This window comes from Montipora capricornis, chromosome 6 (genome assembly GCF_036669925.1).
Source record: "Montipora capricornis isolate CH-2021 chromosome 6, ASM3666992v2, whole genome shotgun sequence".
NCBI lineage: Eukaryota > Metazoa > Cnidaria > Anthozoa > Scleractinia > Acroporidae > Montipora > Montipora capricornis.
Window position 1 is genome coordinate 60,046,777 of NC_090888.1, and position 17,500 is coordinate 60,064,276.

Consider the following 17,500-nt stretch of genomic DNA (forward strand, 5'->3'; position numbering starts at 1 on the left):
TACTTTTACTTGCATGCAACGTTTAAAACATTAAACATTTAAAATATAACCCAGAATGAGCTCTAACGAGAATCTCATAATCCGCTGAAATGACTTATTGTTCCATCATTTCATGGAGTGACTCATAGGAGTTGGTGTGCAGTTATGTTGATTTGTATTCACACCTTTTGTAGTATCTGCAAGATCAACCGAAAAAGTAAGGAATTGCCGAGAGCCTGTTGAAGGTCGTAGCTACGGGAGAATTCGCAGATTTCGTAGCCTGTGTTGGCCCAGCGTGTTGGGAAGATATGTAACCTTGAATGGTGGGAATCTACTGTATGAAGTGGAAGTTTACTCTGCTCAAAGAGGTATAATATTTACGATATAACAAGCTTGTAGTTTCACTGATTTACTTATTTTTTCCCTTCTGCCTTTCTTGATTATACTGTAACTTGGCAAGTTATGGAAAATCGATCTTCCGCATGCAAAATCATTTTTCTCGTAATGCTCACAAGAGTTCAACTTCATTAAAAAATACTCGGGTAATCCTGGCTGACACGATTAATGTACAGACCAATTCAGGAAATCAAGTTTTTTTAGACGACAGCCAATCATAAAGCTTCGATTAGACAATCGCTTTAATTGAATTTACTTGCTTGCGTCATGAACTTCATCTGCATCATAATTCGACCAGTTTTAAATTACCGTCGTTTGTGGTAAATTATGGTGGTTTTTGGTAGTTCTTTGGTAGACTAAGAGTGCGTTCGATTGAATAGAAGTTAGAAATCCTTCGTTTTTACGAGATTCACATTAAAATTGTCAAAGACCTGCTAAAATGCTATGTTAAACATATCTTTATCATCCTTGCTGCTTCAAAACGCCATACATACCGTTTTAAATCATCACTACACGTATTCTTAGTCCAGAATACGGTCAATCGAACGCACCCTAAGTTAAGGAGGCTGCAAAGGGTTTTCATCTCAGAGCACTCGCGTTTAAGCCCTACACTTGAACTGGACGCGCCAGCTCATGAATCCAAAAGTGTGGACAGAAATAAAAATGAGGCCTACAAGAGCAGAAACCGGGAAAAAGAATTTGTTAGACTTGAGCAATATGTCGAAACTTACCTCCTACACCTTCGTAAGTTTCTTCGCAAATTATTTTACAATTTTTTTTTTTCCAACCATCTTCCAACGATGTTTTCACAAATCATGCAAGTTCTATTGGATTAATTTTAGTGAAAAGTTTAATGGAATTTAATTTTCAAAATGGTTTTTAAGGTATTTTTTGAAACTGATTTTAAAAGACTTGTGGCAGTGTCGTACTGTTGCCATCATGGCAACAGTCGGGGACTCGTGGACAACCTTTAGAAACTGCCTGAAAAAAGTAGTAGACAAATATCAAAGTGTTTCCCGTCTAAAAGATCTCTGTTGTAGTCCTTTTCCTTTGGAAACCCACCCGTACCTGTCGAAAACTCTTTGGAGCCTCCGTAACAATCCTCATTAATTAAGATCAATAACCCATTCAAAACTGGGTAGGAGGACCAAAAGTGGCGATCCTGTATGCGCTCACTGGTATGTGAACTTGAAAACGGATTCATTACTCTGCTGTTGAGAGGAGTCCTCTAGCGTGAGAGTGTAAAGTTGTTTTCTTTAAGAAAGAAGATCGTGTTTATTATATTTCAAGGAACAGAGATATCTGTTTAGCTTAACACCTCCTTCAAAAACCGAAATTATTATGACCACACAAGTGAATGGTTCTCTCCGCGTGCGCTGATTGGCTAACTCGAACTTGATTATCCAATTACTATTCCTCTCCGAGTAGCCGGCGTGCGAGATTTGAAATTTCCGACCACATTTTACAAAAATATAGTAGTTTTTTGGTTCCCTTTTTTTTCAGCTTTTGTGGTGTATACTAAAACAATTATTGATTTTTTCACCTTCTCTTCGGTGACTAATAGTTAAATATCAGGTGTCTATAAATTTCAAAGTTGTGCTAGTGAGTATCTTCAACATTTAGAGTCGGACAATTCCTTTTTTTTATTTCAACTGGATTTGCTTACAGTTCAAGTCTCTAGTCGCCGAATGAGAAGTCCACCTTTTCCCCTGCAGGTCTTCCGGTTCATTATGACCAAGACGACAACTATGCTAATTCTGTATAAATAATTTAGTTGGAACTTGGCTCTAAGTTTTTGCCCATGTATAGTCAGATGCGGTAATGGAACTGCGACTGAACAACGCGGCCACGAACTTTTATCTGGAAGTAACCACATTGGTTATTAAACGTTTGATATCATAAACTACACAGCTGTCAAATCCACTCGTCCTGCTAAGATAATCCCTTATTTTTTTTAGGCTGTCAGATTCAAGCAATTAGCTGGTTCACTATTGGCAGATTTTCAGATGACGTCTACTCAGCTTCCTCATCCAGATTTGGTTATGGACCTGAAAAGTGTCGACTGAACGGAAATGGTGCATGGTTACCAAGCACCAAAAGAAATGCTAACGACTTCTTACAAATCAACCTTGGTTATGAGTTCTACATTTGCGCCACAGCAACTCAAGGAAACCCAACTGCTGATCAATGGACGACAAAATACAAGATATATACATCGTTGGACAACATAAACTGGACAACCTACAAAGTGAATGGGACAGAAAAGGTTTGTAATTAACTTTTTAGGGAATATTTGCCATACTCTTTTAAACAAATTCTATGGGAAAATTCACCACCTGACGAGGGAATTCCACGTCAAATTTCAAGCGAAAAACCACAGGCTCCCCAAGTTAACGATGTAATTTGAGCATCACGATCAGTTAAAATAATAACCGTTTGTATGGGAACTTGCAAACGTCTTTAGGAGTCGAAAATAAAACATCGAGCAAAAATGCCTTACCTTGTCTTCTCGATATCTTATCAGTGTTTTTGTGGCGTACTTTGGCCATTTCAGCGCTACTCCAGTGGGTTCTAGGTTCGCTGTTTTCTCTTCATATATTTATGTGCCAGTCAAATTGAAGCTTCAACATCCCCCCCCCCCCCCTCCACCCCGGGCATTTGACTCCTTTTCCTCCCTAGGCGGGGGGAATTTGATCATCTTAGTCTTCCCGGGGCGGGGCATTTGATCACTACTCAAAGGGAGTGGGGAATTTGATCACTAGCCTCGATTTCATGTTACGTTTGCACGTGGGTTGATAAATCATGGCGGACACAAACTTAGATACATTCTAAGGTAAATATTCCGCATTCGTGGCTGATTAGTTGAAAAGCAAAGGCCTACAGAAAGGATATTTATACCTGTTACCTGTCCTCCTTGTGCCTCTTGCCACGTAGGGCCCTGATTCTCCTTGTTGTTGTCTATTAAAGCATGCTTACATACACAGCTTCAGAAGCATAATATATAGAATCTACTGAAAAGTTAAGACAGTAATCTGATAATTTTCCCGGGGGTGGGGGTAATTTCGATCACGTGAAATGGAACTATGATGAGGCATTTGAACAACTTTTTGGCCCGGGGGGGAAGGGGGCATTTGAACAAAAATTTTCCAAACATTCAAATGCCCGGGGGGAGGGGGGGATGTTGAAGCTTCAATTTGACTGGTAGATTATCTTCAAGGTTGGAAACTCCGATGAAGCAGTCGGAAACATAAACTGCTGTAAATTGTTCCAAAAAGCTCAATTCGACCCGAAATTCCACTGAGACCAAGGATGATAGTGCTGCCACATATTTCAATCGTCATATCAGACAAACGTTCACGAAAAGGAATTGAAAATCGCCAAAATAGGCTGATTTGGTCCTTAGCAGCATGCTTGATTCGGATGTTCCGTGCAGGAAACCGTTGGAAAACACCTTACCGACTGGACCCAAGGTTCAAATTTGTTACACACAGAGTGATGAGCGACGAGGCTTTAGTCTCAGTCACAGGTACAACGTGAGGCCCTTCTTGGGAAAGTACTCAGCTGTCACGCACAAACGGACGAAGCTCAGGCAAATACTGACGAATGAAAGATGTTTCGCAAACAAAACATAAACATTCAGTTTGTTTACAGTGTATACGGTCACTGACATCATCGCCCACCTAGGTGTGCAACAAATTTGAGCCTTGAGCCCGGTCGGTAAGGTGTTTTCCAACGGCCGTGCACGGAACTTCGTGGCAGACCATTGTCGACGGTCCTCAATGGAAGGGAGTCGTTAGATTAGCAAGTCGAAATTCCCGCACCGCAGCTGTTTTGTCCGATAGAGAAGGTATTTGTTAGAGGAGGGTTTTAACGTGCACTGCGCTAAATCTGGAGGCGAGAATTTACGGCTGATTTACTTCGGCGGATATGCGAGACCGCCCCCAGCAAGTAACCAACCTTGGGGCAACATAAATAAATAAGAGAGAGCAACGGTAGAACTAACACTCCCTAGAATCACGCTGAAACGACCAGAACGGTATGCTAAGAACATACCGTAAATAAGACAAGGAGGCAAGGTAAGAAATTCTGGTGTATATTTATTTTAATGCCCTAAATAACGATTGCTAAGGCCCGTCTTAAACGTCGCATTTTACATGTGCCGAATCTAATGCAAATGAGAAAAATCTATTGTTTTTGCTCATTTGCATTAGATTCGGCACATGTAAATACGGCGTTTAAAAGGGGCCTAAATTCCCCACAAAAAACTATATAAAATTTATGTAAAGCAACAACGATTCTCTGTGAGCTTGGGGTGAGATGGTAAAAGTTTCTTTGAATTGCACAGCGTTTTCAAAGATGAAGCTAGGCATTTAGTTTACCTTTTGGAGAATGCTGCAGTATTCAATGAGGGGTGTTCAAAACCTCCCGCTTCCCGTACCTTTATCTCCCTTTTAGTCCTGCTCCCGTCACCTATAAATTAGGAGACGAAAAACACATCTTGGTCATTTAGCTACGTAATTCTTAAGTGATGACGGTCTCAATTGTTCCAACGTGCAGTTCTGAATAGAGCTCTTTACAGTTGTGTACCATTCTCGTCACCAGAGTCTCGGTTCGTCCAAAGGCTCTGGGAAACTCTATGTAGGAGAACATGCACCGTAGGGTTCTTATAACCAAGAATTGGCTATTTAAACCTTACGGCGACTGCTCACTCCTGGTGCTAACATGAATGCACCAATTAGAGACGCTTTTGATTGTTCTTCACGAAAACCAATGAGAAGACACTTTGTTTCAGGATTCCCCAGAGATCTTCTCTCCCTCAGTCAAGAGAAGAGCTCAGGAGTCGAGATTGAGATGTGTGGTTAGTTACCTGGGCCCGGTTGTTCGAAAGCTGATTATGTTTTCCACTCTTTGGTGAAAGTTGTTTTCTTATTTTTGTTTTTCAAGATTGACTTCAACTAATTTTAGGTTTTGCCGAATGTCAGCGTTAATCAGCATTTGGGCGTAGAGAAATAAAATCGGCTTTTGAACAACCGGGCCCAGGCCTTTAAATGAAAGTGAGGCTGGTGTTGACCCTGTTATGATACAGATCTCCCTCCTTTTCTCGTGTTAATGATGTTTTTGTCATGCTAATTATTAAGGATTTGCAGAAAAAAAGCAGTGAGCTTTTTTTTTTTTTTTTTTTTTAACAACTTTATTGACCATTACACATGTTACATACCAAAATATAAATAACCGAAAAGAAATGAAATATATATGCAAAGTGATAGGAAGTGATAAGGTAAAAAGGGAAGGTGCGAACGGGACGCGAGGACCCATGCGAGGCACCGCCCATGATATAATTAAAACACAGTTAAATTTAAAAGACACTAAAAACTAGGGATGACAGGGGCAGGATCGTACAATTGACCAGGTACAGGGATAGTAAATGTCAAAGTGATTGTGCAGAAGGTGAAACATGTGCTCAGTAACAAAGTTGCAAAAGGAAGCAGTAGTTGAAAAACTGGTGGGGGGTGAAAAGTTACAGATATAGTTCCAGAGCTTAACAATACGATGAAAGTAAGAGGCCTGAAAAGTGCTAGTTTTACATACAGGAGTTTTAAGGTTATAAGAATTACTTTGTCTGGTTCGGCCGTGAGAAACATTAAGATCAGTAAAACCATTCAGACATTTATAAAAGAAAACAAGATCTTTGAGTTCGCGGTCAAATGTCAGAGGAAGAAGTTTTAAAGTTAAAAGTCTGTGTCTGTATGACATCACGCCTACACGTTGTTTGAGGATCCACCTTGTGGCCCTCCTTTGAACCCTTTCAATTTGAGTTTTTAATGCTATCTTGTCCGGGGACCAGACTTGGGTCGCATAGGATAACTGTGACTTCACAAGTGCAAGATAAAGAGAACGTCTAGCAGAGACATCGTTTAATAGTGGGCACGTGCGTTTTAGAAGTCCAAGTAGCTTGTTGGCCTTAGCAATAATGGCGTGGATATGTGTGTTCCAGGTGAGGGAGTTGGTGATGTTAACTCCAACGTCTTTCTCCGTGGACACACGCTCTAGCTCTACATTATCAAGCATTTCTATCAAAACAAGGTCAACTCCAGCCTCACTTTCATTCATAGGCCAGGTAACTAAACACACAACTGTGAAATGGTCTGTTGTCTCGTGTTCTGATAAATACACGTTTCCTTGGGTGGATCCAGGTTTTTACAAAATGGGGTCCGATTAAAGGTGCCGCCCAAGGCAGCGCGCCTGTTGGGGACCCATTGGAAATTTTGGAATTTTTAGTCCTCGGAAACGCGATTTCGGGCATTCTGAGGCAAAGTCAGCGTGTTCTAATTTCTCGTTTTTTAAAGTTAAAATTCCATATTTTTCCATTAAAATATAATAAAGCTGCGCAAAATGATACAATGTTATTTGCCAACTGGGAGGTCCTTGTAGTGAAAAACTGTGAGCGAGGTCCTGAAAATGCTGCGTGAGGCCGCAGGCCAAGGGGAGCTTTTCCAGAGCCGAGATCACACTTTTTCGCTATACGGACCGACCCTTAGCTGGTAAATACCTTTTTGTATTTTCTCTCTCTTTTCCTTTCTAAAGTCACTCTTTTAGGTCTTGACTCGCACCACGTTTGATAGCGAATGTAGTACGCGACTTACAAACTGAACGTTTCAAAGAGAAACATTTTTATTTGAATTCTATTTTCAGGCCTCTTGTCTACTAAAAATCTGTTTTGAAATATTTACTTTTGTATGTAAACGGATTCGGTGTCAAAAAATGGAAATTAAGGTCATTAGACAAGGTTACGCGACCAGGGCTAGGATTCCGCCCGGTTGGCGGGCAAGATAGAAAAATTCGGCTCGCCTCCAGGGCCAATCAGATTGCAGGATTCGCAGAATTCCACCCGCTCGCGCATTGAGAAAAAATATAAAAGGTTATGTACTTCGGATCAAATTTTCATTTATAAAACTATGATAAAAGTATGCTGCATTTAAACCTTTTTCAAACTTTGTGTTTCATCAAAGACGGGATCCATAAGAAGCATTCTTTGGGGTATCTTTCGGCAAAACGCTGAACTACAGCATCGTAGGTCACGGGCTTTTCGTAGTGACTAGCGTAGTGCAAACAATCCGCAGGAAACAGTTAATGTTAGGGAAAATGTCTGAATCACAGGCCTGGTGAAAAAAGAACCACATTCGCAGCGAACCAAAATATTCAAATACCGGTACTCATTTGTTTATTAATTAGATGACGTTTTAGTTACATTGAACAGCAGCGAATTAGCCTTCTTATTTAAGATGTACTTGTATTTATTTTATATTTTTACAATTTTATGACCCTAGGTGTTTCAATTTAGGGGTTCGATGAAACCCCCTGAACACCCCCTCCCCCTCCTCCCCAGGTCCGCCCCAGGTTTTCAACAATCAGTCCGGAGTTTGTTGGGATCATAAAGTCATTGAAAAGTGGAAGTGGGATATGACGAAGTTGCAGTGAAATGTCACCACGTAGTGACCCGTCATAGACCGAATGCATAAATAGGGGCCTCACTAGCCTCGTTTGCATGGAGAAAACGCAAAAGAGATGTTTCTTGAGAGTTAGCACAGAAACAAAAGAATACATTTTTGGACGTCATTTATGCATTCCGTTTAAAAGGAGCAAGCTAGGCTTTTGTACATTATGCTTTTGTTTCCCCACTTAAATGCTCCACCTTAATGCCCCAGTTCTCCCTCTAAAATGCTCGGTCGTCCCGAAAAAAGTCACTAGAATGCTTCGATAATACTCATTATACAAACGTTTTTTAATTTTGACATGGTTTTAACTGTTAACACTTACAAAAACCAAGTGAAGCTATGATCTTCGCAGTTATGATTCATTTCATATACCCTTTCATCACTTACAAAAACGTACGCCTTGTCAGGATTGTTACTTTTTTGGCTGACGGATCGGACATCGATAGCACAGACCAAACACGGGGTGTATGCACACTGGGTCACAGCCACGACTCAAGGAGTCGCAAAGAAAAAAAAAAGGCTGCCTAGACTCTTGAAACGTAAAACCGCTGACTTGTCCTCAGTGTCCACTCAGCTCTATCAGGGTGGCATTTGCCGTTTTGAGTTTTAGTCTTTCTCTGTGAAAAATAATTTCTTTTTTAGTCTCACGAAAAAAAAAATTCCGGAAAAATGCCACTAAAATGCTCGAATAATGCTCAATGCTTTTGCCTCAATAACATGCTCGAAAAAATGCTAGCATAATGTACAAAAGCTTAGAGCAAGTTCCCAAGAAGCTGTTCCATGCACGGACTCGGACCTTTCACTACCGCACCGAAAAATACTAAGACCTATTAAAATGGTCTTCAAACGACTTTTTTATAATAAAGTCGCGTCGCTTTGGCCTATACTTTCGAAAAGTCCATCGTCTCATGTAGATGGCGCGCGGAACGAAGGACTTTTCATACTTGATTGGCGCTAATTTTAGCGACCCAAAAACGGGTCGCTGAGCTAGACCAATCAAAGTAGTCCTCGTGGACCCCAGGAGATAAGCTCAGGGGGTAGAAATGTCAATCAAAATTTGCTGTATGCAGTGAAGCTTGACTTTCAACAGAGCTACTAAGCCCACCGGATATTCCGAATTGCGCGACTATCAGGGGAAAACAATTCAAGAATATCTGTCTTGCAGAGATATGTTTGTGTCTGCTCCAACCGGAGCTGGGAAAAGTCTGGCCTTTGAACTAGCCCCGTACGGTTTTGATCGTTTACTTGGAGAGGATTGCAATGCTATCGTCTTCGTAATTTTTCCGCTGATTTCACTCATGAAATACTTGGTCTCTAGTCTCAATTGTCGTGGCATTAGAGCGTCATATGTAGGAGACAACATAAGTATGAACTGGTGTTTGGAAGTCCCGAGGCGATTCTCAACAACTATCGACACATTTTTCGTCGAATGGAACAAAAAGTTTTAAAATGCATGTGTATTCATCGGCAGGACGTTTCCGCGGGTGGCGGGTGGCGGGTGACGGGTTGCGGGTGGCGGCTGACTGGTGACTGGTGACGGGTGACGGGTGACAGGTGACGGGTGACGGGTGAAGGGTGACTGGTGGCGGCCTGACACAATTGGTAAATAGTCTGCGTACACCTTGATTAACGCACAGTAGATTAGACCAACAACTAGTAAACCACAACAATAATTACTTTTAACGTACTTGTATCAGTGCAACAAAACGTTTAACATTTAAACTTTTCAACCATCAATCTCAAAATATACAGTTCAAATCACAATACCAGAGGCCTTTAGCCACGAGGACGGCAACGGCAACGAGAACGCCACGAAACAATGGGTTTAATGAGCAAAAACAATCGCACGTGCATTTTACATTTTAGTGCATTTACAGTGTATTAGCTCACAGACAGCGCAAGCTTGGTATATGATTTATAGACTTTGTATGGGAAAATATACTTTTGGGCTTATAAATGCTAAAATAAGCTGTAAATGTAGAAATAAAGTTCGCTAACCTCTACATACGGTTGTCCTCGTCTTTTCTGTGCAATCGGAGGGCAAATTTTTGTCCGTTTTAGACGGGTTTGTGGCTTTCGAATTTTTGTGATGTCGTTAGTTGGAAATGACGGCGACTCAAGATGGAAATAAGCTTTCGTTTTATTTTGTCTTTGTTTCTGATACCTTTAGCACAAAGTCAACAAATTTCCTCTTTCGATTTCGTGGAAACAAACACTTTCGATTGAATAGAACACGCAAGTATGCATGCTTGTCGATTTCGTATTCATTTAACTTGTCTCGTAACATGCAATTGTGAATTCTGTTTTTTGAGGTAACGATCAAATTCAGGTCTTGTCGGAAAATATATCCTACAATTTTTTTTCCACGATAAAGCTGTGGCTCAGTGAACTGCAATTATTACTTTGAAATGGGAAGACAGCAGCACACAATTGTTGATTGAATTGCTCCCTCTGATCATGACACCAGTTTGCCTACCTTGTGCTGCCGCATGAAGGTGCTCTGTTTACATGTGCTCTTTATCCTCCAGTGACCTACTGTGAAATATAACACGAGTTAGTTTACTCACCCACTGAAGACACCCATCTGCTTTGGTGAAAGGAAAGACAGAGAAAGCAATTTAAGACGGTTTATGTCTGATTGTAATGCTGTCACCCTGCTTACCATATATAACTCCTGTTTCTGTTGTTTTTGTTGACTTGGGGAGAGTTGTTGGCTCTGACAAAAAAGTCTTTGAGCGATTTGCCCTTCCGATAAGTGACAATGCAAGCGACAATGCATAGTGTTGGAAAATATTTTTGCGAGTTTAACGTTCGCTGAAATGAAGTAATAATGATGTTTTACAAGAATATTTTTGGGCTTCGATGTAGTCGGTTGATATGTAGTAACAGTATGTTTGATGTCTTAGCTTTTGTTTTTAAGGCCTCTTTAATTGATGCGAAATTGATCTCAGCCATTGTAGTTGTGATAAGTTCTGGAACTGAAGATAGCTCGGTCGAGTAATTGAGATTGAAAACCTCATTTGTTGTGATTCTAAATTTTCTTCAACGGGGTTTGTTATCAAAAGACGAAGTGTTTCCACTGGAAAATTTGGACCATTTACAGACTTCATAAAATGTCTGTAAATAATAAATTTACAGACTTTAACACTTAACTCCATAAATATAAAATCTATTTTACATATATTTTACAGAGTTTTCTTGAGTAAAGCTCTGTAAAATGTCTGTAAAATGTTTATAAATTATTGGAGCTACAACAAGAGGAAATACTTGAAATTTACAGACTTTATAAAATCTTGCAAAAATGTCTATAAATCGCAAATTTACAAAGATTTTACGCCGTTTGGTCATGTCTCATAAAATGTCTGTAAATTGCGCTCTATCATCATGCGTGTCCTGTCTAAGTTACCAAATGGTTTTGGATCTGTATGCCCTGTTCACGATGATTTTGAGTGTCGAATATTTATTACCTAATTAAATTATATGGGAAACTGTTGAATTAGCCCTGCATGTTGCACTGAGTTCGGTTTATCAAAAGTTCGCCGGTTGCAACCTATAAAATGCCTATCGGTATGTGTTTTAATAGTTCGACTTGGATCAAGTCTTAGGTCCTGTTGATATGGAGAAAAGTTGTCCTCGGAAGATGGTCACCCTCCCAGCCGGGTCTTTAGCTAGCGTTTATGTGAGAAAAGAACTAACCATTATTCCTGAGTCAAGAGCTGCCCGGCTCAGTTTCGATCATCAGGAGACTGGGAAGATAGTACTCGTGCATTCCCTCATCATCTTACCTCGACCAAGTTGACTCCACTGAGCGAGCCAAAGTGTTTACATGGAATAAAGTTGGCCTGGCCAGGGAAGCGACCCTACCGTTGACAAAGGGTGACCCGGCTAGGTGGGTTTCCCTTCAAGCCGCGCCATTTCTTTCCCCCATGTAAACAGTTTACTTAAACCGCATTTTATAGGGAAATGTAGGAAAGTTGGCTGGTCCAGGGTAACTCCGGTAAGCGAGTGACCCTTCTTCCTGGGACAATTTTTCTCCATATAAACAGGTACTTAGGGCCTCACAAGATTAGACCGTTTTAATTGTTTACAACGATTGCAAAGGCCATAAAATCTATGTAAATTGACACAACCCGGCCATAAAATAGTTTTTTTGTGTAAATTTCATGTAAATTGCTGGGATTAATCATGCAAATAACATGTAAATCAAGGCCTTTGTGATATAGGAGTCCCAGCAGAGAATGAGATTGAGAAAGTAATGTAGGCTAGTAAGCAGACTTTACCATGCTCCTTGAAAAAAGAAAAAAAAATAGCATTGGTGTTTAGCTGCCCAAATTAATCGTGCGGGTTTCAGTCAATTAACGTGGGTGCTTTCATAGCCCGTAGCTGTAGGTGAGAATTACTTCTTATGAAGTAATGATCGAAAATCCGGCAGCCATATTTGTTATTCTAAATGATTAGTATCCAGTCTCTTGAGAAAAACAGAAAAGGAAATCTCAAAAGGAACACACTTTCCCCCGTTCCATATTTTGATTGAGGAAATTTGCTCTGCACCTTTAAAGCAGAAAATTCTCCCCGGTTTTTCCACCCAAAATGAAAGCGCCCCAGGAATCGCACTGGGCTCGCAACGGGTTGTGATTGGATGTTGGCACAAAGAGAAGGATTGTGGACATTTCACAATAATTACATGATGCAACAACTTTGTCCGCCATTATGAATTGCCTCGCCCCAAAGACTCTGGGAACGAGATCGGTTTTAATTATCGGTTTGTTTTTCGCCCGGGCGATCAATGTAAGTGCTCTTCCTCTCTTTTTCCCTTGTTGGACGACCAAAATTGGATCTTTGCGATTCCTTAACATTTTATGCGGGTAAAATGGCACGCATTCCACCAAATAAACCCAGTAAACATCGACGGATTCCGGAAGAAAGGGCAACGACAATTCAGGTCAGATAATCAGCATTCGCCACAAAGATACACGCCAGTGACATGATTCAACCTCAGACAGTCTCCGAAAGGGTTAATCGGTGAAGACTTCATGACAAAAATAGAGACCTTCTTCAAAACGTAAACGGAGTTCTACGAACGCTTGGAACAAAGGGTGGCCTGGCCGAACAGCTACATTTAGGGCCATTCCATTTAATATCCACACCCCCCCTGTTGACGATTGATGTCATACATGTATCCCTTAAGAAATTATTTTATCCACCAATACCCTCAGAATTTAGTCCATTTGTAAAGAATATGTTCAGAATTTTATTATTTTTGCCGATATCTATAACGATCCAGTTGATGATATCCAGTGAGGTTACCCCCCTCTAGAAAAATAGTTATTTAATGCTGACTACATTTCGAAAAAATAAAAGAGAAATGGGTCACCCTTTAGAAAAAACGTAATTATGTTAGAACCCTAAAGAAAATGTTGTATCTACCTTACCCCCCAAGAAAAATGTAGTTGGAAGGAAACCCCCAATTTCCGCAAAGCCCATACCCCATTCCCAGGCAACTGCAGGGCATTTTCACACGTTGTCGCCACCAGGGGGTTGGGAATTTACATTTGCATACCCCGCGCGACCTCCGGGCATTTGACACACTTTTTCGAAAGAACCTGCTCTGCCTCATCCTCATCACAATTGACACGCTGTTAAACAAGCAATTTCCATTTCCAGTACTGCATACGGGTGAAAACTCACTCCAGTCATCTGGCAAAATATATTTTGAGGGTAGGTGTTCCATCTGACGGGAAGAACGGAATTCTTTAACTGGAAACCCTCTAACTAAGGGAAGAAAATTGGAAAGAACCTGCTCTGCCTCATCCTTGTTTGTGACTGTCCTAGATAGGCTTTCTATTTCTTCAGGACGCAACATTTTGGACTTCTGTAAATTTTGATGAGGAAAAAAGTAATACTGTCAACGTGGTGTCCTTGGTCTCGCTCAAAAAACAATATAGGAATCAAAATGAAAAACGAAAGGGCAAAAAACTTAATTACGCATTGACGTGTCGTTATTCCTTGCGCCGTTAATGCACAGCTTTACTGCATGGAGGAACAGAGGAAAATAAATAATTCAGAGATGTGTTTAATTTGTGTCTGTGCAACGTTTTCGCTCACCAGAAAATATTTCTCAGCAAACTGTGCAGGGGCACCCAGCGATACGCTTCGCTGAAATATATTTAGGAGAGTCAAACTGTTCTAAGAATTTCGGTTTGGCGTGCGCCGGATTCTACGTTGCCAAACAGCTATAGATTTCTTTACTAAGACATCACCTAAAATATTTGCAACCAGGAAAAGTAGTCCCTTACGTTTTCGGGAAATTTTTGCAATTTTTGGTACTTAAAAAGATCACCTAGCAGTTTCGGACGAGCAAATTTTCAGCTATAGCAATTTTTGAAATGAAGATCAGCTTCACTCCCTAAAATTTTCAGACACTAGTTTTCAGTTAAGATATCCGAACAGATCAAAATAAAATTAATTCTTTTAGGTGATAAAAACGTCTCTTTAGACAGTCTATAAATTGCAATAGCCTTTGGCTTAATTTGCTCGTTGGGTGCCCCTGAATATAGTCCTTTCGATCGGGAGATCTATTTGCTCTAAGCTTCTGTGGTAGTAAAATTGGAGAGCCCACACCTTCAAAAGTTCACTGAGTAGTTCAGTTTTAAGTTACAATAGATTTTTAAGGTCTCAAAAAAAGAATATGATTTTCTCTTTTTGTAATGCAATTACAAAAAACTTGATTGTAAGGATAACTCTTATTGCAGCTACGACACACCCGCTATTAACATAATTTGATTGGATGAGTTTAAACCTGCATGATGACAGACGAATTCTTCCGCTGGTGTGTTCCAACAAGGATATACGTCATAAGCGCATCTCCTGCAGTTGTTCGGACATAGAAATGTGACTGTAAGTGTAACTTCTCGACTTCACTAACCATATTAAAAAAATCACAATTGCAAGTAGATTTTTTTTTCTTTTACAGGTTATAGCAGTTTTCAACAAAACTGTTGCTTCTCGATATTTTTGATTGTCAGTCGTTAAAAATGGCGCGAAACTCAGATCGGATGTTTCAAATACCATGTAGCATGAAAATTTTGCGGATTCTAATTTTTGCGGTTTTTGCGCATTGACCCGGCCGATCCGTAAAAAAATAGTTCCCACAGAATAAAAAACCCACAAAATAATACGCGGCAAAAATTAATTTCGTTTTTAGTCATATCAAAAAATTTAGTAGACTTATGCCACTTGGGCGATATACACTGGACTTAAAAAAGAACATTGACATGATTTACCATTGAAAAGCAATCCTAGCTTAGATACATACCGTAGTCTGTATCGCAAACAAAACAACAGCTAAACGTGGTGTCCTTGGTCTCGCTCAAAAAAGAATATAGGAATCAAAATGAAAAGCGAAAGGGCAAAAAACTTAATTACAAAAAGCAATACTAGCTTAGATACATAACGTAGTCTGTATCGCAAAAAAAAAAACAGCTAAAGGACAGAAAATGTCAAGCAATATTCAGTACTAGATTAGCACGAATGGGTCATTTGAAGGAACACCAGTTCCCAGCAGAAATTTCTTCTCGAATCGGAAAAAAAAATCCGCACAATATTCATGCTACACGGTTGCCGATTTTTCCTGAGGATCCTTTAGCTAATAATAGTGATGACAAAATGTGTCTAGTTTAACCATAAGAAATAACCATTTTATTTCCAAACATCTCTCTCTGAAAAGGCGTCGTTGTGCTTCCGGAAAGAGGGAACAGAGAGAGAGATTCATGTCGAGGTCGTTTTCAAGTGTTTTTTTATTAAAAGGTAGGATCACCGGAAACCATCAATCTCCCTCTATTAGAAAGTTTCTCGACACTTTAAGGGTGTCTCACTATTGATTTTTTGGATGCGCAGCGAAATCCCTTTTCTGATTTTGTGTTCGATTGGAAAGCCCAAAAATCAGATTTTCAGATCTAAATCCAGATGACGCATCCCAAGTCAGAATATTGCTTACCTCTGTCGGTCTGTCTTACTGAACTTTGATGGTGCAGTGAATGAATCAATAAACAACGCCGGTTGATGAAAGCTGTTAATCGTTGCACGAATTGTGTTTTGGAACACTTCTAGAGTTTGTCTAGAACCCACAAAAACGTACAACAGGGCTGCCCGGCATGACTATCCCGGGGGTGGGGGGTGGGGGTAGGAGGCGAGAAGAAGGGAGTGAGGGGAAGGGGTGGAGGAAGGTGGTGAAGGGTACTATAGCTGAAACAAACTAAACCTTTACGAAAATGCTTAGGCCTAAACACTATGCTTTAGATAATGAATAGGCCTAAGGTTAGCATTTTTGCAAAGGTTTGGGTTGTTTCAGTTATGGTACCCTTCACTCCCTACCCCTACGCCTCACCCACCACCCTCCATCCCCGGAATAGTTATGCCGGGCTGGCGTGAAACCGAATTTGTTAAACTCGTTTGCCATTCAAACAAAAATAAAACTGAAATGGCCGTTTCATACATATTCTAGACTAGAGCCAAACGCGAACATTAAAACTTGAATATTTTCAAATCCTTGAACTTTATTTCATAATACTTGAAACGTCAAGACTGCTGAAAGTCTCAAGGCAAGATATTTTTTCCAACCAGACATCAACTGACATTGGTGTCATGCGAAGTTAAAACTCGGAAATTCAAAAATTAATGTGTTAGGCCATCCCCTTTTTTTTCTCCTTTTCACGTCGTCCGACCGACCCAAATTTTTGGCATTTCCAAAACAAAAAAAAAACAAAACAAAAAAAGCTAACGACGTTTTTAACCCATTTTATGTAGCATAGGAGTTTCGGTGGTTGATCCTTTTCCCCACGCTGTCTTAATTTTGCAACAACCTTCACCAACTGATTGTCTTGTTGTTTTCCTGGCTCCACAGCTATTATGCTGGGGTACCAGGGCTGCGCTTTTTTTTTTTCAATCCGACCGACCGACCCGATATCAGGAAACGCATTCGACGGTAAACGAAAAAAAAAGGGGATGGCCTTATGTTCAAAACGAAAAAAGCCATGGAAACTGACTTATAAAAGCAGCTTACTTCTAATTGATCTTCAACCTGCTGTTGATTTAAATACAGAAGACCTCGCGATTTCGATTTTTTTGATGGCGTTAATCTGTGCCCACGGCAGGCCGCCACTGCGCGTTTTTAGAATTATGCACTCCACTGGTAGCGTTCTACTTCGTTTTATTCTTTCGAGTTTTGATGAGAGTTTAATTGACATACATCACGAGAAAATATATTTATTATTTAAAAAGTAATTGAAAAGGTCGCACATTTTCATTTATCTTTAACTTGTAGATTAATCTTCAAGATTTTAAATAGAGAAACTTGCATCTCGTAAAAATCTGCAGCCGGGAAATCTTCACTGATGGCACTTTCAGTTTCTTCAGTTTCGAGACAGTTTTCGAAGAAAGGTATGATCCATGGATTGACAAGGTCAAGTGTTTTTGCTGCATGCAACAATAGAATTCCAGACATGTCTAGACATCGCATCCAGAAAAAACGATGAAAGAGTCATTTGTTGACTAAACTGTTGAAATTTCCGTTGACGGCTGCTAATCAAACATGGAATATGCATTACTACACAATTACGTAATTGGAATAG

General features: G+C 40.2%; 2 protein-coding genes across 4 annotated transcripts in view; both read left to right on the forward strand.

The window, feature by feature from the left end:
• LOC138054244 (uncharacterized) overlaps positions 1-2,653 on the forward strand; it is a 28,368-nt gene extending 25,715 nt beyond the window's left edge. Inside the window, exons 10-11 of the mRNA XM_068900732.1 lie at positions 174-347; positions 2,334-2,653. Of these exons, the coding sequence (XP_068756833.1) occupies positions 174-347; positions 2,334-2,653 (494 nt within the window). The remainder of the gene's footprint in view (positions 1-173; positions 348-2,333) is intronic.
• The window catches only part of LOC138052707 (tyrosine-protein kinase receptor torso-like), a 72,795-nt gene continuing 55,491 nt past the window's right edge, over positions 197-17,500 (forward strand). For all 3 annotated transcript variants that reach the window (XM_068899261.1, XM_068899262.1, XM_068899263.1), the window contains exons 1-2: positions 197-347; positions 2,334-2,641. The gene's annotated coding sequence lies outside the window, so the exon portion shown is untranslated. The remainder of the gene's footprint in view (positions 348-2,333; positions 2,642-17,500) is intronic.